The 22,633-nt window shown below is 49.1% G+C and overlaps 1 protein-coding gene across 1 annotated transcript in view; it reads right to left on the reverse strand.

The window, feature by feature from the left end:
- Window positions 1–22,633, reverse strand: part of naprt (nicotinate phosphoribosyltransferase) — a 57,308-nt gene that overhangs the window by 6,650 nt on the left and 28,025 nt on the right. Inside the window, exons 3-10 of the mRNA XM_060825654.1 lie at window positions 21,130–21,212; window positions 19,928–20,058; window positions 17,237–17,352; window positions 12,219–12,412; window positions 8,081–8,221; window positions 7,889–7,973; window positions 6,825–6,905; window positions 5,149–5,251 (exon numbers count right to left, since the gene is read on the reverse strand). Coding sequence (XP_060681637.1) covers window positions 5,149–5,251; window positions 6,825–6,905; window positions 7,889–7,973; window positions 8,081–8,221; window positions 12,219–12,412; window positions 17,237–17,352; window positions 19,928–20,058; window positions 21,130–21,212 — 934 coding nt within the window. The remainder of the gene's footprint in view (window positions 1–5,148; window positions 5,252–6,824; window positions 6,906–7,888; window positions 7,974–8,080; window positions 8,222–12,218; window positions 12,413–17,236; window positions 17,353–19,927; window positions 20,059–21,129; window positions 21,213–22,633) is intronic.

Raw genomic sequence — 22,633 nt, forward strand, 5'->3', positions numbered from 1 at the left:
CCTCCCGACAAACAAAAATGGCCACTCTGCCCTTTAACCTGCTATTCCATTTGATAAGGCCAGGGCTGATCTGAATCTAACCATGACTCCACAACCTTTCACCCCCTCGGGAATCATGTATCTATCTCCCTCTGCCCTAAAACTATTAAGAGGTTCTGCATAAGGATGAGAGTCGGAAGGACAGGGACAGGATTTCAGGGTCACAGGAATGTGCTGGCAGACAGCAAACTGGTTTGTATTGTGTCTACTTCAATGCCAGAAGTATCCAAAATAAGGTAGGTGAGCTTGCAGCATGAGACTTTGATGTTGTGACCATTTCGAAGACATGGATAGAGCAGGGTGAGGAATGGATGTTGCAGGTTCCAGGGTTTAGATCTTTCATTAAGAACAGGCGAGGCAGTAAAAGAAGGGGAAGCGTGGCCTTGTTAGTCAAGGATAGTATAACGGGTGGCTGAGAGAACTTTTGATGAGGACTTGTCTACTGAGGTAGTGTGGGCTGAGGTTAGAAACAGGAGAGGAGACGTCACACTGTTTGGAGTTTTTTTGATATAGGCCTCTGCAGAGTTCCAGGGAGGTGGAATAGAGGATTAGCAAAATTATTCTGAGTAGGAATGAAAGGAACAGGGTGGTCATTATGGGGGGCTTTAACTTCCCCAACATTGACTGAAAATGTTATAACTCCAGTACGCCGGATGGATCGATTTGTGTCCAATGTGTACAGGAGGGTTTCCTGACACGGTATGTCGAAGGGCTGACAGGAGGGGAGGCCACACTGGATCTGGTACTCGGTAATGAATCAGGCCAGGTGTTTGATTTAGTTGTAGGTGAGCACTTTGGAGAGAGTGACCATAATTCAGTTACGTTTAGTTTAGTGATGGAAAGGGATAGGTACATGCCATAGGTCAAGCGTTATCGATGGGGCAAGGGCAATTATAATGTGATTAGGCAAGAATTAGGATGCATAGAATGGGGTAGCAAAATGCAGGGGATGTAGACAATGGAAATGTGGAGCTGGTTTAAGGAACAGATATTGTGAGTCCTTGATAGGTATGTCCCTGTCAGGCAGGGAGGAAGTGAGAAGGTAAGGGAACCGTGGTTTACTACAGAAATTGCATCTCTTGTTAAGAAGAAGAAGGAGGCTTATGTGTTGATGAGGCAAGATGGTACAGATGAAGCGATGGAGAGTTACAGATCAGCTCGGAAGGATGTAAAGAGAGAGTTAAGAAGAGCAAAGAGAGAACACAAGCAGTCTTTAGCAAATGGAATAAATAAGAACCCTAAAGCTTTCTATAGGTAAGTGAGGAATAAAAGGATGGTTAGGGTAGGAATAGGGCCAGTCAAAGACAGAAGTGGGAAGTTGAATGTGCACCCTGTGGAGATCGGAGAGGTGCTAAATGAACATTTCTCATTGGTTTTCACTCAGGAAAAGGAGAATATTGGAGAGGAGAAGAATGAGATACGAGATATTAGACTAGAAAGGATCGAGGCTGGTTAGTTACGAATAGGTATTATCAATTCTAGAAAGAGTGAAAGTAGATAAGTCCCCTGGGCCGGATGGGATTTATCCGAGGATTCTCTGGGAGACTAGGGAGGAGATAGCAGAGCCTTTGACTTTGATATTTGAGTCATCATTGTCTATGGGTTTAGTACCTGAGGACTGGAGGATTGCAAATGTTCAAGAAGGGCAGCAGAGATGACCCAGATAATTACAGATCAGTGAGCCTTACTTCTGTTGTAGGAAAGGTTTTGGAAAGAATTATAAGAGATAAGATTTATAATTGATAATCATCTAGCAAGCAACAATTTGATTTCATCTAGTCAACATGGTTTCATCAAGAGCAGGTTGTGTCTCACAAACCTCATTGAGTTTTTTTGAGAAGGTGACCAAGGATGTGGATGAGGGCAGGGCAGTTGACGTGGTGTGCATGGACTTCAGTAAAGCCTTTGATAAGGTTCCACATGGTAGGCTGTTGGAGAAAATGCAGAGGCATGGGATTGAGGGTGATTTAGTAGTTTGGATTAGAAACTGGCTTTCTGAAAGAAGGCAGCGAGTGGTGGTTGATGGAAAATATACAGCCTGGAGTCCGGTTACTAGTGGTGTGCCACAAGGATCTGTTTTGGGACCACTGCTGTTTGTTATTTTTATAAATAACTTAGGCGTAAGCAGAGGTGGATGGATTAGTAAATTTGCAGATGACATTAAAGTCGGTGGAGTAGTGGACAGTTTGGAAGAATGTTACAGGTTGCAGGGGGACTTGGATAAACTGCAGAATTGGGCTGAGAGGTGGCAAATGGAGTTCAATGCCACTAAATGTGAGCTGATGCACTTTGGGAAGAATAACAGGAAGGCAGAGTACTGGGTCAATGGAAAGAGTCTTGGTAGTGTGGATGTGCAGAAGGATCTTGGAGTCCATGTACATGGATCCCTGAAAGTTGCCATCCAGGTGGATAGTGCTGTTAAGAAGGCATATGGTGTGTTAGGTTTCATTGGTGGAGGGATTGAGTTCCGGAGCCACAATATCATGCTGCAACTATACAAAACACTAGTGCGGCCACACTTGGAATATTGTGTACAGTTCTGGTCCCCATATTTCAGGAAGGATGTGGAAGCTTTGGAAAAGGTGCAGAGGCAATTTACCAGGATGTTGCCTGGTCTAGAGGGAAGGTCTTATGGGGAAAGGCTGAGAGACTTGGGTCTTTCTCATTGGCAGGAAGAAGGCTAAGGGGGGGATTTGATAGAGACATACAAGACGATCAGAGGATTAGATAGGGTAGACAGTGAAAGTCTTTTTCCTAGGATGATGACATCAGCTTGTATGTGGGGGCATAACTACAAATTGAGGGGTGATAGATTTAAGACAGATGTCAGAGGCAGGTTCTTTACGCAGAGAGTGGTAAGGGTGTGGAATGCTCTACCTGCCAATGTAGTCAACTCAGCCACATTAGGGAGATTTAAATTATCCTTAGATAGGGACATGGATGATTTTGGGATAGTGTAGGGGGATGAGCTGAGAATAGTTCACAGGTCAGCACAACATCGAGGGCCGAAGGGCCTGTTCTGCGCTGTATTGTTCTACATTCGAACCCTCTAAGAAAACAAACTGTTCCTCATCCCACTGTTAGAAACGGGCACCCTCTTATTTTTAAACCCCCGATGACCTTGAGTTCCAGATCCTCCCTTCAACCTGGTCAAATCCCCTCAGGGCCTCTCCATTTCAGTGGCCTCTCATTCTCCTAAAATCCCAAAGATACATGCCCAGCCTTTCCTCAGAAGGCAATCTGCTGTCTATAAGGACCGGGAGGAGGCAGTCTAGAGCAGCACTGGGCCACAATAAGCTGCCAAAGGTGCCGGGGTGGGGGCGGGGGGGGCGGGGAGAGGGGGTAGTTCGGGTAAGCTGCTTAATCGGTTGACATCCGGCAGGAAGAGTGGGCAGTCACCGGGCGTCCTCACTGAGACTGGGCCCCACTGTGGCCTCCACAAAGTGGCCACCCTGTTGTGAGAGGCAGCTGGGCAGACGGGTGGACGGCCAGTGGGAAAGGAAGGGGGGAGGCTGCGGTGCGGCGGAAGGGGTGACCCTCACCCATGCCTCGGCGCAACCATTCCTGCTGCGGCATCATAAAGGTAGGTGGAACGTCGCGTTGCCGAGCAACTGGTTCAGCGGAGAAAGAGGGGGGGTTGCCGTCTCATGGAGAAGGGCCGTGATACCGAGAAGGTTTTTTTAGGAGTCTCTGGCCTTGAGGGCCTAAGAGTATGAAGCTGCTCGGTCCGAGTGCGGAACCCCTTCACAATGGCTCATGTTTCAGGCTGAGGACGGTATCCTGCCCCTCTCGGTGAATCCCGTGTGCTCCAGAGGATGGAATCCTGCACAGAACGATCCCAGTGCCTGAGAGAGCTAACCCTGAGCAGTCTTGTACAGTTTGGAATTCTAACGAGCTGTGCAGGGAGCTAAAGCGGGTTAAAACAAAAACATTGAGCAATGTCTTTAATCTGCCTTTCCCCTCTCCCCCCATCCCAGCTTCTGTTACACAGATCTGCAGCACAGCAAAAATACCCTTCAGCCCATCTGAGCTGGTCAGTAATAACCACGAAACTATCCCGTTGTGCCTCTCACTTTCTCCTCTGACATCCGGGCAATCATTTCGATCTGAAATGCTTCCCTTGAGGCTGTGCTGATAGGTGCAGCAGTTTGGCGTTTGATTGTATCAGTCTGTTTATGCTTGATTGCCGACTGTGCTTAACTAGTTAAACCGAGTTGTGGATTCAGAGAAAATTTTTAAAAGCTCCCAACAATCTGGAGTTGTGAAGTGGAGGTGCCAGTGTTGGACTGGGACGGACAAGGTCAGAAATCAAACCATGCCAACATTACAGTCCAACAGGGGTTATTTAAAATTTGGCGATTTCAAATAAATACTGGGTTTTTTTAGATTACTTACAGTGTGGAAACAGGCCCTTCGGCCCAACAAGTCCACACCGACCCGCCGAAGCGCAACCCACCCATACCCCTACATATACCCCTTACCTAACACTACGGGCAATGTAGCGTGGCCAATTCACCTGACCCGCACATCTTTGGACTGTGGGAGGAAACCGGAGCACCCGGAGGAAGCCCACACAGATACGGGGAGAACGTGCAAACTCCACACAGTCAGTCGCCTGAGGCGGGTTTCTGAAAGCCAGAGCCTCAAATGTGGAGCAGACATCGGAAAGCACTGAGGAATAAAATGTGTTACACAGCGAGGAACTAGAGTTGGTTCAGTGTAACTCCACCAAGCTGTTCCAGTTACAACACAGGCATCTACCCGACAATGTGGAAAATTGCCCGGGTGTGTCCTGTACATGAAAAGCAGGATAAACCCAACCCAGCCAATTACCGCCCCATCAGTCTACTCTCGATCATCAATAAAGCGATGGAAGGTGTCACCAACAGCGCTATCAAGCAGTACCTACTCAGCAATGACCTGCTCAGTGACCCCCAGTTTGGGTTCCACCAGGGTCACTCAGCTCCTGACCTCATTGGTTCAAACAGGGACAGAAGAACTGACTTCCAGAGGGTGAGGTGGAGGTGGGGGAGACACTGGGTGCACCCCCCCAGTCTGAACGGGCTCATTATTCTGGGTCTCCTGACTCTGGCCTGTGTTGCCTCTCACCGTCAGTGCCGTACAGTCTGTAAATGGCTTTCTTCCCCGGGAGAGTCATTTTCCCTTCCTCTTCCGTCACTTTGATCCGAGGTTCTCCATCAACCTGGCTCAGCTGCAGAGTAAAGAGCAGTGAGTGTTAGATCCCAGCAAGGTTTCCGCCTCAGGAATTCCCAGATCCCAGAGTTGTGTTACTGAGGGAAGTGAACAGGCCAAGACTCCCGCTATCCGGCAGTGAATCCAGACAGCGAGAGCTGACAATAGAAAACTCCCTCTCATTATCAAATCAGACGAGCTCCGCCATGGGGATCGGTCTGAGGACGGAGCTCCACCATGAGGATCGGTCTGAGGACGGAGCTCCACCATGAGGATCGGTCTGAGGATGGAGCTCCACCATGGGGATCGGTCGGAGGACTGTGCTCCGCCATGGGGATCAGTCTGAGGACGGAGCTCCACCATGAGGATCGGTCTGAGGATGGAGCTCCACCATGGGGATCGGTCTGAGAACGGAGCTCCGTCACGCGGATCACTCTGAGGACAGAGCTCTGTCATGGGGATCAGTCTGAGGACGGAGTTCTACCATGGGCATCAGTCTGAGGATGGAGCTCCATCATGGCAATCAGTGAGAGGGTGGAGCTCTGTCACGAGGGATCGGTCTGAGGACGGAGCTATGCCACGGGGGACGGGTCTGAGGAAGGAGGTCCACCATGGAGTGGGGGGGAATCTCTCTGAGGATGGAGCTCTGTTATGGGGATTGTGTGGGGATGGAGCTCTGTCAGTGGGACCGTTCTGGGGACAGAGCTCAGCCATGGTGACCAGCACAGCCCTTACTATCCTCTAATTAGATTAGATTAGCTTACTCACAGTGTGGAAACAGGCCCTTCGGCCCAACAAATCCACACCAACCTCCGAAGAACAACCCACCCAGACCCATTCCCCTACATTTACCCCTTCACCTAACACTGTGGGCAATTTAGCATGGCCAATTCACCTAACCTGCACATCTTTGGACTGTGGGAGGAAACCGGAGCACCTGGAGGAAACCCACGCAGATATGGGGAGAATGTGCAAACTCCACACAGACAGTCACCTGAGGCAGGTATTGAACCCGGGTCTCTGGCGCTGTGAGGCAGCAGTGCTAACCACTGTGCCACCGTGCCGCCCACTATACTAAAATCTGCCGGTTTATGAGGAGACTATGGTGTGGTATTAATTTCACAAATAATCCCGAGGGTAGGCCCATATTTTGGGGAGATGGGAGCGAAGCTGAAAATGTGTTGCTGGTTAAAGCGCAGCAGGTCAGACAGCATCCAAGGAACAGGAAATTCTACGTTTCGGGCACAAGCCCTTCATTAGGAAGATGGGAGCGAATCCCACCTGTTGGAGTTTAAATTCACAAGCACGGACATTTCAAACAGAACATCTCGGAACAGGACGATTATCTAACATCTAGATTTAAAAACGATCTCCATGACAGCTATCGTCAATGGTTGATTAATGTCCTTCAGGGAGGGAAGGTGCAATCATCTAGGTCTGGCCTACATGTGACTCCAGACCCACAGCCATGTGGCCTTCTGGAAGGGTAGGTGACAGGGCAGTTACACACAGACAGCGAACAGCAATGCTCACGGTCCCACACGATGAGAAAAGGGAGGCAACATTCCCACATCCAGACCCTCACTCTGTACCTTATAGACACAGCCCAGCGAGGGCTGTAAGGGGCATGTGACCAGGTTCGTGCCCACACCAATACAGTCCACTTCATTATCCTGCAATAGAACAAACTGGAAAGTTAATACATCAGGGTTACAGTGGGCTAAACCCGGAGTGGGGGGGTGGTGTCGGGCAGGGGTTAGAGTGGGGTTTATTCGAGGGTGTGTTAAAATGGGACAGCAGAGTGTGGATGGGGTGGGAGATGGGGAGTCTCACTCACATCTGTCCCTATCTCACTCTCCTCCCCCTATCCATGTCACACTCTCCCCCCATTCCCGTCTCACTCTCCCACCGTCCCCGTCTCACTCTCCCCCCGTCCCTGTCTCACTCTCCCCCAGTCTCTCTCTCACTCTCCCCCGTCTCAGTCTCTCCCCCCCATCCCTGTCTCACTCTCCCCCAGTCCCCCTCTCTCTCTCTCCTCCTGTCCCTGTCTCACTCCCCCCATCCATGTCTTACTCTCTCCCTGTTCCAGTCTCACTCTTTCCCCAGCCCCTGTCTCACTCTCCCCCATCCCAATCTCACTCTCCCCCAGTCTCTATCTCCCTCCCCTGTCCCTGTCTCACTCTCCCACTGTCCCTGTCTCCGCCCCCCCCACCATGTCCCTGTCTCTCTCCCTCCCCCATGTCCCTGTCTCTCTCCCCTGTCTCTCTCCCCACGTATCCCTATCTCACTCCCCCCATGTCCCTGTCTCTTTCTCTCCCCCATGTCCCTGTCTCTCTCCCCCTGTCCCTGAGTCTCTCTCCCCATTCCAATCTCCCTCCCTGTGTTCCTGTCTCTCTCCCCCCATCCCCTGTCTTTCTCCCCCCGTGTCCCTTTCTCTCTCCCCCCCTGTCCCCGTCTCCCACCCCACCGTGTCCCTGTCTCTCTCCCCCCTGTGTCCCTGTCTCTCTCCCCCCTGTGTCCCTGTCTCTCTCCCCCCTGTGTCCCTGTCTCTCTCCCCCCTGTGTCCCTGTCTCTCTCCCCCCTGTGTCCCTGTCTCTCTCCCCCCTGTGTCCCTGTCTCTCTCCCCCCTGTGTCCCTGTGCCGTTGTCTCTCTGACCTGGTGCTGGAGGTCGATGAGTCTGTTCAGAGTGATGCCATTGCTGATGATGATGGGGACAGCAGCGAGCCAGGAGACCGCGAACCTGGGGACACACAGCAGTGAGACAGGGAGCAGTTCATCTGACGCGGCGCCGAGTGAGATTTCTGAATGAGCATGTGAAGGAGTGGGGAGCGTCAGGGTGAGACTTACTGGTCAGCACAGGCCTGGAGGGAGCTGCGGATCCTGAGGGACTGCTCCAGTTGGTCCCCACTGTCCAGCCGCACACCCCTCGCTCTGTATCCCAACTCGTCGAGGGCCAGGGAGACGGCACAGAAGTTGGGCACTCCGCTGCTGTGAGGGAAAACAGAGAGGACTCTGTGAGGAACTAACACTCTTCACATCCACTACTGTCCGGCCCAGGGTCACCGGGACCCCCTCCCCATCAACACCCCCCCTCCCCCACAGGTCAGGGTCACCGGGACCTCAACCCCATCAACCCCCTCCCCCGGAGGTCACAGTCACTGGGACCTCCACCGTATCAACCCCCTCCCACACAGATCAGGGTCACCAGGACCCCCTCCCCATCAATTCCCTTCCCCCGCAGGTCAGGGTCACCGGCACCCCCACCGTATCAACCCCACCTCCCCCACGGGTCACAGTCACCGGGACCTCCACCCTATCAACTCCCCTCCCCCGCAGGTCAGGTTCACCAGGACCCCCTCCACATCAACCCCGCTACCCTAAAGGTCATAGTCACTGGGACCCCCACCCCATCAACACCCTCTCCCCCGCAGGTCATAGTCACCGGGACCCCCTCCCCATCAATTCCCCTCCCCCGCAGGTCAGGGTCCCCGGGGGCCCCTCCCCATCAACCCCTTCACTGAACTGACCCCCATTCCCCCCCTCCACTCATGCAGTCAGGGGCAATGGCAGGACCCTCACCCCATCAACGCTCTGCCTGAACTAACCCCCAAACACCCCTTCCTCCGCAACTCAGGGTCACCAGGACCCTCACCCCATCATGCCCCCTGCCTGAACCGACGCCCCCTGCAGCTCAGGGGCACTGGGGAGTCTGTGGAATTCTCTGCCATAGAAAGTGGTTGAGGCCAGAACATTGAATGTTCTCAAGAAGGAATGGGATATTACCCGTAGGATGGAAGGATTAAAGGGGACAGGGAGAAAGGATCTACAGGGACTGAACTGGGTGATCAGCCATGATCATGTTGAATGGCGGGGCAGTGTGGAAGGACCAAATGGCCTCCTCCCACCCCTATTTTCTAAGTTTCTAATCCCAGCAGGTGCTGGTCGATGGGAGGAGGGATGCACTGACATCATTATTCAGTCTAATCCGCCTCGTTCAAGGAGCATTGGAACATTCGTGGGTGGCACGGTGGCACAGTGGTTAGCACTGCTGCCTCACAGCGCCAGAGACTCGGGTTCAATTCCCGCCTCAGGCGACTGACTGCGTGGAGTTTGCACGTTCTCCCCGTGTCTGCGTGGGTTTCCTCCGGGTGCTCCGGTTTCCTCCCACAACCCAAAAATGTGCGGGACAGGTGAATTGGACATGCTAAATTGCCCGTAGTGTTGGGTAAGGGGTAAATGGGTGGGTTGCGCTTCGGCGGGTCGGTGTGGACTTGTTGGGCCGAAGGGTCTGTTTCCACACTGTAAGTAATCTAATCTAATCTAGATTTACCCAGCCTTCCAGGGAGAGGCCACAGATGGCAAGAGTTGGCGGAGAGTCAGTGCCACTGTGCTTGTCATGGGCAGGTGCCCGCTAGTCCAAAAGCCAATTGAGCCATGTCTGTGGGTAATTAAGGGCTTCTTCCTTCCATTGTTGGCATTTTGCCCCCTTCCCCGTGGGGTACCTGTGTGCTGGCTGGGGGTAGGGCCCATTCCTTACCATAGCCCACACTCCGCACCCTTTATTGTGTATTTTCCCGTGTGAGGACAAAGCCTTGGTTAGAAAGCTTGGCAGTGCACAGCAGCAACCCGCTACGGGAACTGTACAAATAGTTCCTGGATCGAGACAGTGGGGCATTATTACTGGCACATCAACCATCTCCTCACAGGCTGGGGCTGTTTCCCCTGCAGTGTCAGAGGCTGAGGGGTGACCTTATCGAGGTTTATAAAATCATGAGGGGCACGGATAGGGTAAATAGACACGGTCTTTTCCCTGGGGTGGGGGAGTCTGAAACTAGAGGGCACAGGTTTAGGGTGAGAGGGGAAAGATTTAAAAGGGACCCAGGAGTCAACGCTTTCACACAGAGGGTGGTATGTGTATGGAATGAGCTGCCAGAGAAAGGGGTGGAGGCTGGTACAATTGCAACATTTAAAAGGATGGGTATGTGAATAGAAAGGGTTTAGAGGGATATCAGCCAAGTGTTGGCAAATGGGACTAGATTAGGTTGGGATATTTGGTCAAGTATAGACGAGTTGGACCAAAGGGTCTGTTTCCGTGCTGTACATGTCTATGATTCTACGACCTGCTTGGTCTCAGGATAAAGGGGCACCAATTTCAGGCTGAGATGAGGAGGAATGTCTTCACCCAGAGGGTTTGAGAGTCTCTGGAACTCTTTCCCACAGAGGGCTGTGGGGGCAGAGTCCTTGCGTTTATTGAAGGCTGAGACAGGGAGGTTCTTGATCAGTCGGGAATCAAGGATTACCGGGAAAGGGCAGGAAGGTGGATGGGAGGAATGTTGGATCAGCCATGATCCTATTGAATGGCAGAGCAGGCCTGTTCCTATTTCTTATAGTCTTAAATAAGCCCATACTACTGCCTTTCCTTATAGCCTGGCACTTCCTCTTATCCTGTCTCTGGGGAGGGGTTTACGGGACTGAATGCACACTGCTTTAGAAATTGATCATTGAGAAGAGTGGAAGGGTTAATGGGTCTAGCCCCAACATATCGATAGAAGTGGGTGAGGAAATCAATGATGTCCCAGTGATAATCTTCCGCCTGGGAACCCTCCAACCACAAGGTATGAATTCAGATTTCTCCAGCTTCCTCATTTCCCCTCCCCCCACCTTGTCTCAGTCGGTTCCCTCAACTCAGCACCGCCCTCCTAACCTGCAATCCTCTTCCTGACCTCTCCGCCCCCACCCCACTCCGGCCTATCACCCTCACCTTGACCTCCTTCCACCTATCCCACCTCCATCGCCCCTCCCCCTAGTCCCTCCTCCCTACCTTTTATCTCAGCCTGCTTGGCTCTCTCTCTTATTCCTGATGAAGGGCTTATGCTCGAAACGTCGAATTCCCTATTCCTGAGATGCTGCCTGGCCTGCTGTGCTTTGACCAGCAACACATTTGCAGCTGTGATCTCCAGCATCTGCAGACCTCATTTTTTACCCAGTGATAATCTTCCAAACTCTCTTAGTTCATGGGCTGCCCCGAATTAGACTGGATTAGATTAGATTGCCTACAGTGTGGAAACAGGCCATTCGGCCCAACAAGTCCACACCGACCCTCCGAAGAATATCACACCCTATATTTACCCTTGACTAATGCACCTAACACTTTGTGCAATTTAGCATGGCCAATTCACCTAACCTGCACATCTTTGGACTGTGGGAGGAAACCGGAGCACCCGGAGGAAACCCACGCAGACACAGGGAGAATGTCCACACAGACAGTGAGGGTGGAATTGAACCCTGGTCCCTGGCACTGTGAGGCAGCAGTGCTAACCAGTCAGCCCCCCCAAATTAAATTAGAAAATACCCAATCTCATTTCCAAGGGTGGGCGACAGGAATGAGAACAATGCAAATCCATCCTTCCAATATTAGCTGTGGGGGAGTGACAGGAATCTCTCTAAGAATGGACAGCATAGCAAGAGGCCACGGGGCACAATTCCTGACAACCATGTTACAAACGAACTGTCCTCCAATTTGCATATTCTTGTATTTATCTATCCCCAAGGTCAGAAAGATGGCACAGCACCTACATATGAACTGGGAGGAGGCCATTCAGTCCCTTTGAGTCTACCCCACCAGTCAATAAGATCACGGCCTCACTTCCCCAAGATCCTCGGACTCTACTCCCCCCCCCCCCCCCCCCCCCCCCCACCAATCTTAAATAAATTCAAACACCCTGCCCCAGGGAAAGGGAGCCCCATAATCTCTGGTTAAACTGCAAGAAAGTTCTGGCAGTGCAGATCGCCCACGCCCTCGACTGGGGCTCCCCAGGCCTCAGTTTGCGGCCTAACTCCTCAACCTTTGACCTCTGAGACAGGAGCCCCCCCACCCCGCCTTTACCCGCAGTTACTGTTTGAATGCCTCACTGGTTGACCACCACAGTAACAGACAGTGCCAAGTGGACATTTCATCAGGAAAGCAACCAACTCCACTCTCTACCTCATCACACTGTATGAGTCGACCAGGGCGATGAAGTGTCTCGGGTAACTGGTGGCATAGGAGATGAAGGCCGCAAATTCAGAGGAATTGGTTCGATTCTGAGGCATTTGGAGATGGATGCAGACCTGAAAGAGCCATTTTTCACACAGAGAGACAAAATTCACCTCTGGCTCTCCAGATGCAGGTCTCAGAGTCTGCTGGCAGATGAGAGGGAAAAAAAGTACTGTGAATTTCCACATTGGAAACATGACCGTTTTTCAGGCACAAGACAGACTACCAAAGGACCCAGGGTGACTGACTATAGAAATGCTTTTGTCCAGAAGGCACACCAATGCGTCTATTTCCTCAAGAGGCTAAGGAAATTCAGCATGTCCACAATAACCTTGACAATTTTTATAGAAAGCATCCTATCTGGATACATCACAACCTGGTGTGGCAACTCTCTGGCCAAGACCATAAGAAATTACAGAGTTGTGAACACAACCCAGTCCATCACACAAACCAGTCTACAGTCTGTCTACGCTTCCTGCTACCTCAGGAAGGCAACTATTATCATCAAAGACCGGTCCCACCTTGGTTATACTCTCTCCCACCCTCTTCCATCAGGGAGAAGATACAAAAATTTGTAATCATGTACCAACAGATCCAAGAATGGACCTCTCATATATTAGAGTTGATCTTTTCCTGCATCTTCTCTGTAGCTGTAACACTATATTCTGCAATTGTTCGATTAGCCTGATGGAGTTATATAAAGTACGATTTGTTTGGTTAGAATGCAAAACGATACTTTTCACTGTTTCTCAGTACATGCAACAATAATAAATCAAATCAGATCCTTCGAAAGCTGTTGTACTTTGTGTAGTGACTGGCTTACTGTAGTCATGTGACCTCCCCCTCCCCTATAAGTGCCTCTGGAGCAGCCATTAATTAACTCACAACCCTTAGCATCAGCAGGGGTGCAGATGAAAATACATGGGTTTTCCGAGCTGTAAGAGGGGTGCCTACTGATAAAAGCAACGAGAAAGAACTGAAAGCAAAAACGGTCTCGTTTTCAAGGCACACTTTGCGCTCACCAATAATGTTACTGGGAAATGGGATGTTTTGAACATCCAAGGGGGCGAGGGGAACTTTTAATCAGAATGTTCCTACATTGAATTATAGAGCTGAACCCTTTGAGCTTGGCCAACTAAAAGATTATCTCCTCAGAGAAAGAATTTTCTTAAACATGCACGATCCTGCTGTGAGAACACGTCTACTGAGAGAGGAGAAACGTAATCTCAAGCTATTGAACATGCAAAAGCCCTGAGCTTTGTTGTGAAGTTGAAGATGCGTACTGTACCTTTAACAGAGAGTGAATGCTGTTTTGCGCTGAGAGCTTACATGGCTAGCTAGTAGTCTCACAGTATACTATGTAACATTTGGCTATGAAGTAAATACCTCAGTTGGTTGCTATTTTGACAATAATTCGAATTTAACCAATCAGTTTAAATTATGCCCAGGGATACTAAAACCCAATTGATTTTGAATTTATTGTTTTTGCCAACATCGAACCAATGAGATGATCCAATGTTTGGGAAATAAAGCAGCGGGCATTTTGAAAGTTAGACAGAGAGTAACTGCCATTCATAACACTCTCTATCAAAGGAACCTTTTTCATATGAAACATCGTAACTGTAAAAGACAGAAGACAACCCAGGGAGATCTTCAGCAAAAAGAGGAAGGATACCAGAGATGACAGCCGCTGTGTGGTTTTGAAATTAAGTTGATGTAATTTTAATACAGGTTTATATTGGAACAATATATTGTTATAGAGTTAGAGGCAGATAACAAACATTTAAGAGAAAGGAGGCTCTGAGTTATAAATAGTTGTTGTTTAATGTTCACTTTTAGAGTTAAAGAATAAATTGATTTTTTTTCTTTAAATCATGGAATTTGGGAGTTCTCTGTCTCTCATATTTTAACAGTTTACAAGGCGAGGTGAGCTTTTCTGGGTGTTTGGGTTAATTAGCAGAAGCTGTTAATTAGCTGTGGTGTAACACTTGTCAATCATCTGCTCCCACCTACTAATGGAAAAACAGACGAGCTTCTGCAATGCAGTGGGACATATCCCAGGCCAAGGGAATAAGATATTAACCAAAGGGAGAAATGTTTGCAGCAAAGCCAACAGGAAGACCAAGGCCAGAGGTCCTCCAGATCAGGATGGAAGCCGAGAGAGGTGATCTGGAAAGGACAGTGAACAAGTTCCGCCCACTGGATTGGCAGCAAGACCCCAGTGACAACATGATACACTGAAGTTGCTGCAAGTTAAGGACATCGATCACAAACTGACAGAGAACCAGGATGTGTGTTGCTGAGGTTTCCCAGAGAGTGAGCTAAACAGAGGGATCATCAAAGAATGTTAAACTTTACTCCTTTACTTTTCTAGTTTTTATTAAGAAGGACATTATTGTCATGGGCGACACGGTGGCACAGTGGTTAGCACTGCTGCCTCACAGCGCCAGAGACCTGGGTTCAATTCCCTCCTCAGGCAACTGACTGTGTGGAGTTTGCACATTCTCCCCGTGTCTGCGTGGGTTTCCTCCAGGTGCTCCGGTTTCTTCCCACAGTCCAAAGATGTGCGGGTCAGGTGAATTAGCCATGCTAAATTGCCCGCAGTGTTAAGTGAAGGGGTGAATGTAGGAGAATGGGTCTGGGTGGGTTGCTCTTCGGAGGGTCAGAGTGGACTTGTTGGGCTGAAGGGTCTGTTTCCACACTGTAAATAATCTAAACATCTAAACTAAACCTTTTCTGCACCCTCTCCAAAGCGTCCACATCCTTTTGGTAATGTGGTGCCCCGAACTGTACACAGTATTCTAAATGCGGCCGAACCAAAGCCTTGTACATATACTTATTTAAGTGTCTTTTAATGTTGTAACTGTACCCAGATCTACCACTTCCTCAGGAAGTTTATTCTACGCGTGAATCACCCTCTGTGTAAAAAAAGTTGTCCCCATGTCTTTTTTAATTTTCTCTCTCACCTTAAAAATGTGCTCTGTGGACTTGAGACTCCCCATCCCTGGGAAAATACAACTACCATTAACCCTATCTATACTCCTCACGGTTCAGAAACCTCGATAAGGTCACCTCTCAAGCTCTTCCACTCCAGTGAAAAAAATCCCAGCCCTTGTTCATAACTCTAACCTTCCATACCTGGCAACATCCTGGTAAATTTCTGCTGAACCCCCCCCTTTCAGCTTAATAATCTCCTTCCTATAACTGGGCGACCAGAACTGGACACCGTACTCCAGAAGAGGCCTCAACAACGTCCTGTATATCCTCAACACGACATCCCAACTCCTGTACTCAAATGGCTGAGTGATGAAGGCACCTGTGCTAAACACCTTTTTAACCACATGGTCCATATGTGGCTCAAACGTCAAAAAATTATGTATCTGCACCCCTCAGATACTTCTATGACTCTACCCAAGGCCCTACCTTTAATTGTACAAGCCCTGCTCCTGTTAGTTTTGTCAAAATGCAATGCCAGTGAAACAGGAACTGAAACTTTCCTTATGAACATAGATAACCAGCTGCAGCTGTGTCTATGGGGTTAGTGCTGCACTTAAATTAAGATAGAGATTCTGAGATTTTTAATCGCTACTTCTTTAGGAGAGATAAAGTGGAGGGGGGAGGGTATCAACCCTTGGCCATTCTAAAGTAGGGTCCTCAAAACGTTACTGCCTGCCCCAGAATGTCTACAAGGAATGTTACTTTATTGACAGAGATATGGTCTGAGCAAGTAACGGAACTACACACAGGTTAGAGACCCACTGTTGAGAACAGCACTCCCTATGGAGAACATTACTGGTCTGAAGACAAAACAAGATCTTCCAAAGCCGATGAGAAGCAACGTCTCAACATGGCCCGTGAATCATCAAGCCAGAGAGACGCTGATGTTTGAATTGAGCCAATTACCCAACCCAATACAGCTGTCCGAGAGTAAGGAAGAGAGATGGGAAACTATCTGAAGTATCAAGGACCTTGTTGCTCTGTGAGAGCTTTGGGCACACCAGGATCAAGGGATAGCCCAAGATGGCACCATGTAAAAAAACAAAGGGCGATCGCTATCCCTGAGGAGATGAGACAAGAGATGTTAAAGCACATCAATGCGAGCTGCAAAGAAGTTGAGTCTAAGTCATAGAGATGTACAGCACAGAAACAGACCCTTCGGTCCAATCTGTCCATGCTGACCAGATATCCCAACTCAATCTAGCCCCATTTGCCAGCATTTGGCCCATATCTCTCGAAACCCATCCTACTCATATACCCACCCAGATACCTTTTAAATGTCATTGAACTAGCTTCCATCACTTCCTCTGGCAGCTCATTCCATACATGCACCATCCTCTGCGTGAAAAGATTGCCCCTCAGGTCTCTTTTATATCTTTCCCCTCTCACCCTAAACCTATGCCCTCTAGTTCTGGACTCCCCGACTCCAGGGAAATGACCTTGCCTATTTACCCTATCCATGCCCCTCATGATTTTATAAACCTCTATGAGATCACCCCTCAGCCTCCGATGCTCCAGGGAAAACAGCCCCAGCCTGTTCAGCCTCTCCCTGTAGCTCAAATCCTCCAACCCTGGCAACATCCTTGTAAATCTTTTCTGAACCCTTTCAAGTTTCACAACATCCTTCCAACAGGGAGAGAAAGGAATGATCACCTGGCCAGACATGAGCATTGAGATTCTGGATCAACTTAGCCAGGACAGTGGTTCCAATGGATATTATGACACTAAAAAGTGATGTATGAGATCCCAGACTAGGCATGGAGGAAGCTCAGAGTGGACACCTCTTATTGCTCACAACTGGTTATCCCGTCACCATCGGTTACTGTCCTGACAGACGGGAATTGACGATAACAGCTATAATCAGAGATTACAGAAAGCCTGAACACATTCTTCAATCATTACATTATTCCAGATACTAGGATGGAAACACCACAGCCCTAGATTCGGGGGAAGTGAAAGGAAGCACTGACCTGAACCTTGACCTCTGACATTGAAGTGAAGGAAGTGATGTAAGAATGCGCCATGGATCCAAACAATGGAATGGTGTACAGTTTCCCAGCGATGACATTACTAGTGCCGTCAAACCCTAGCAACAAACAAGTACAAAGAGAAAAATACACAGACATTTCTGGAAGCCATTTTCATCGGGTTGGAATGCAGGGATTGTAACTGGAATTGGGATTGTGGTTAGTGGCATTGGGTTTTTAAGCTGTGATTTAGAATTAGTCTGAAAAGAAGTGCAAATTGTTCATACAAAAATACACGTGAGAGTTAGGAGCAAGTATGGGCCATTTGGCCCATCAAGCCTTTCCATCATTCAGTAAGATTATGGCTTACTTTGCATGTCCCCCATAACCTTTCACCCCTGATAATCTTACAACCCATAACCTTTCACCAACCCCACACACCCACATAACAAGAATCTATTGACCTCTAATACAATGATATGCAAAGACTCTGCTTCAGTGAAGTTCTAAAGACTCTCAGTCCTCAGTGAGAAACATTTCTTCACAGCATTGTTAACATTGGATGATCCCTGATTTTTAAACAGTGACCCCTAGTTCTAGATTCTTCCATAAGAGGAAACTTCCTCTCCAATTCTATCATGTTCAGACCCCTCAGCATCTTATATGTTTCAATCAAGTCACCTCTCACTCTTTAGTGGATACAATACCAGTCTGTCCCAACTTCCCTCATAAGGCCATAGAACCAGACACAACTAATGGCACAGAACAAGGCCATTCGGCCCATAATGCCTGTAAGAGCTATTCTGCCCATTCGAGGTACTAATCCAACAAATTTTATTGGAACGCTTCCAATACATTTATATTCTTCCTTAAATCTTGGGAATGTGCTCTATATTGTCATATTGGTTGGAATTAAGTTAGGGATTCAGATATGGGTTCAATTGGTATATTATTTAGAATTGGAGTTGGGATTAGGATATTAGTTGAGATTGGAAATGTGATTGGGGTTAGGATTGGGAATGTGGAGGTGTTTGGGTTGGGATTCAGATTGGGATATTGAATAGGATATTAGTTGGGATTTAGATAATGGTTGGGATTGGTGTATTTGGTTGGGTTTGGGATATTGGTTGGGATTAGAGTTAGGGTTAGGATTTTGGGATATTGGTTAGGTTTGGGATTGGGATACCGGTTGGGATTGGAGTTGGGATTAGGATATTGGTTGGGGTTGTTGAGATTGCGATATTGTTCGGGTTTAGGATTAGGATATTGGTTGGGATTGGGGTCTGTCCTGAGTTACTGTTTTGGATTGGTGTTTTGAATAGAATTGGAGCTGATGTTTGCATGAATTGAGATTAACCAGACATTAGAGATTTGATGGGGTTCGCGTTGTTCCTCTACCATCTCCTTTAGCTCCCACATGAGCCAGCACTGACTCCACACCCTCACCAGCCACTGTCCCTGGCCGAATCAATCCCTTTCCCATTTGATCCAGCCATCAATCCACCTTCCAAACGTATCAAACTCACCACCTACAACTGCACAAAATCCCTCTGTCAGCTCACACTCACTCATTCACCATAGCAAGTTCTCCATGTATGTACCCAATGACCGAGCCTTGATAGCCTTCTGCGGTAAATAATTCCACTGATTCATGACCTCTTGCTAGTTTATCGACTGTTATGAATCAGACAATTATTTGATTCCAATTGTGTTTTCCATCGGAGTCTAATTCCCCCACGGGCCATGCTGGCCTCTGGATTACAAATGCAATAAACCCCCCTTCCCAGGTCCAGATCCCACACTCGGAATTTCCATTGTAAACCTCTCCACCCATCTGCAAGATCCTGCTTAAAACTTCACCTCTTCAACCAAACGTTAATGCATTTAATCATCCATTCTGGTTTTGCCTCCATTGTTGCTCCATCGTGCCCCTGTGGAGGGTCTTAGCAAGTGTTCTACGGAAGAACAGCTTAATTGAGATACTTTAACACTGGCTCTTAGCCCTGGCTGGTTGGACCCAGATTTGGTTTAGGATTTGTAGTTGGGTTCAAAATGGGATCTGGTTTTGGGTTTTGGCATCAGTATTTTCTTTGGGCCTGGGTCTCGATTGGGATTGGGATTGAGATTGGGACACTAGTTAAAAATCACACAACACCAGGTTTGCTATTCCGAAAACCCAGCACTGGCATCTTCAAATCTAGATTAGGTTAGATTCCCTACAGTATGGAAACAGGCCATTTGGCCCAACAAATCCACACCGACCCTCCTATGAGTAACCCACCAGGACCCATTTCCCTCTGACTAATGCCCTAACACTGGGCAATTTAACTGGATTGGTATTTGAATCGATTTTCAGGTTGGGATTTGGTAAAGGAATTTGGGATTGGGATTGGTTGGGGATGGAAGTTTGAAGTAGGAATTTGGGAATGCGATTTAGTTAGGGAATGGGATTAAGTAATTTGGGGCTTGGGATCTGGGTTACATGTGTGTTTGGAGCCTGTGGTTACTGGTGAAGAATTTGAACGTGGACATGGTCAACTAGCCCTAGCTATTCCGAAAATCCTGACAATTAACAGCAGCTGCCAACACCTCGGCCTGTGGAAAGCCTCTGTGAGAATCAGAGGGCATGAATGATCCAAGTGCTGTGAATACCCCTTGGAGAGGGAACACAATGAGAACAATGAGCTGCCACACCTCCAATGTAGGAGTACCGCGAGGCTGAGAGGCCTCCATCCGGGCCCTGTGCTCTTCTCAAGCCGAGCTCCAGCAGCCGCTTTCCTGGTCCAGCAGCGAGCCTGAACATGGCTGCATTGGTGGCCACGAGGCTGTGGGAACAAAACAGCATTAGCCATTTCCAGCTCCCTGCTCAGCAAACGGCCAACTCCCTCCCAGGTCCACAGGATCTCGAGAGTTAACACACACACACGCAAACACACACACACACACACACACACAAAACTGAGCTTCCATGACAAGTTAAGGATGAGGGTAAATGACTGTGGGTAGGAGTAGGGTTTAGATATGGAACTCTCCCAGGATAGATTCTGCTGGAAAACTGGGTAAGACAGTAATAACTGATACAGGATAAATGAGAGGGAGAGTGGAGCCCGGAATAGAGTACGGACAGACACTAGGATATAGTTTCACTATCACTGTCCTGTCATTAAGGATGGGGGTGCGTGAGGGATCACATAGGGTCAATGTGATAAATATTCCCTCTGGGCACCAGGAGTATGCGTCTCCACAACAGAGAGGATTTACATTTATATAGCACTTTTTGAGATCACCAAATGTGTCAAACTGCTTTCTAGTGTGTTGTAAACTCCCACAAATGGACACAGGCCAGTGATCAGATCAAAAGAGATTTCCCCTGCTTTCAGGCCTGGGATTTTTTCCCATTCAGCCAGGGGTGTGGGTGCAGGACTCTACTGGGAGAGGGTGCTCCTACATCCCTGTCCCTCTGTCCTGCAGGGGGGGTGGGGTTTGAACTGGACACGGTCACCATTTTCCTGGAATGAGTCACTTTTGGCCCCTCAGCCCCTGCCGCTCAGTGCAAGTTACAGTCAAATAGTTCCAGAGGCAGCTCCCTGCAGGTATCCAGGGCCAGGCAATAAATACATGTCCCTCCGGTGACACACACCTCCTGGGAGGGAATAGAATGGTTTGCCTCCAGGGAAATCTGAGGGAATGTTGGATTGTGACCATGTGACTGAGTATGCGGCCACTGGGGCCACATGACTGAATAATCACATGACCGGGCGATATAGGTGGACGATCACATCACAGTATGATCACGTGACCGTGTGATCACGTGGCCAGGTGATTGTACCACTGTTTATCGGAGATGTCAGAGGGATCTCGAAGAAAATATGTGTGGGGTTGGTTTGCTCTCTGACCTGGCATAGTTCACCAAAGTGAGCAGTGGGGTTTCCAGTAACTGAAGAATAGCCAGGGGCCCCTCAACTTCCAACAGTGCAACCTGTAGAGAGAGACAGAGAGAGATTCACACATGAACACATGCTGACGATGACAGCAATGCCATTGAAACTTGCTCTGCCATGTCATTATGGCGGATCAAACACTTCCACGCAACATCATCTCCATTCCAAACAACATCCCTTACATTTTTCAACAGGGTCCCTGCTATTAGACTCCAACCCAGTGTAAACATTGTACTGCCCCACACTGTCTATCTCCTGTATTATTCACAGTGTGGAAACAGGCCCTTCGGCCCAACAAGTCCACACTGACACTCGGAAGAGCAACCCACCCAGACACATTCCCCTACATTTACCCCTTCACCTAATTGGTTAGGTTCACCTAATTGGTGAACATGGCTAATTCACCCTAACCTGCACATCTTTTGGACTGTGGGAGGAAACCGGAGGAAACCCACACAGACACGGGGAGAATGTGCAAACTCCACATAGACAGTTGCCCAAGGCAGGAATTGAACCCGGGTCTCTGGCGCTGTGAGGCAGCAGTGCTAACCACTGTGCCACCGTGCCACCCTAAAACCCTGTAACCTAGAGAGAGTACGTGTCCAGTTTGTCCAAACTCTCTTCATCATACAGGGCCACCATTACCTGGAACAAGTCTGGTGAAATTTCATTGACTCCCTCTGTGTCAAAGACATCTTTCCAGAGAAAAGGAGACTGAAATGTGTGCAGAGATTTCCAGATGCAGTCTAACTAAGCTCCTGTATATTAGAAGTAAGATTTCACTACTCTGGACATAGAGACACACAGTGACATAAACATAAAACAAGATAACGTCGACGCTGGAGATCAGAAACAAAAATGGAAAGTGCTGAAGAAACTGAGCAGGTCACTCACACAGACCGATAGAGTCAAACATTGACATCTCACCCTCCGACAGTGCGGCATTCCCTCATTACTGACCCTCCGACAGTGCGGCACTCCCTCAGCACTGACCTTCCGACAGTGCGGCACTCCCTCAGCACTGACCCTCCGACAGTGCAGCACTCCCTCAGCACTGACCCTCTGACAGTGTGCCTCCCCCTCAGCACTGCCCCTCCGACAGTGTGCCTCCCCCTCAGTACTGACCCTACAACAGTGTGCCTCCCGCTCAGCACTGACCCTCTGACAGTGTGCCTCCCCCTCAGCACTGCCCCTCCGACAGTGTGCCTCCCCCTCAGTACTGACCCTACAACAGTGTGCCTCCCGCTCAGCACTGACCCTCTGACAGTGTAGCACTCCCTCAGCAATGACCCTCCAACAGCGTGCCTCCCCCTCAGCACTGACCCTCTGACAGTGTGGCACTCCCTCAGCACTGACCCTCTGACAGTGTGGCACTCCCTCAGCAATGACCCTCCAACAGCGTGCCTCCCCCTCAGCACTGACCCTCCGACAGTGTGCCTCCCCCTCAGCACTGACCCTC

The sequence above is a fragment of the Hemiscyllium ocellatum genome, chromosome 5, assembly GCF_020745735.1.
Source record: "Hemiscyllium ocellatum isolate sHemOce1 chromosome 5, sHemOce1.pat.X.cur, whole genome shotgun sequence".
Classification (NCBI taxonomy): Eukaryota; Metazoa; Chordata; class Chondrichthyes; order Orectolobiformes; family Hemiscylliidae; genus Hemiscyllium; species Hemiscyllium ocellatum.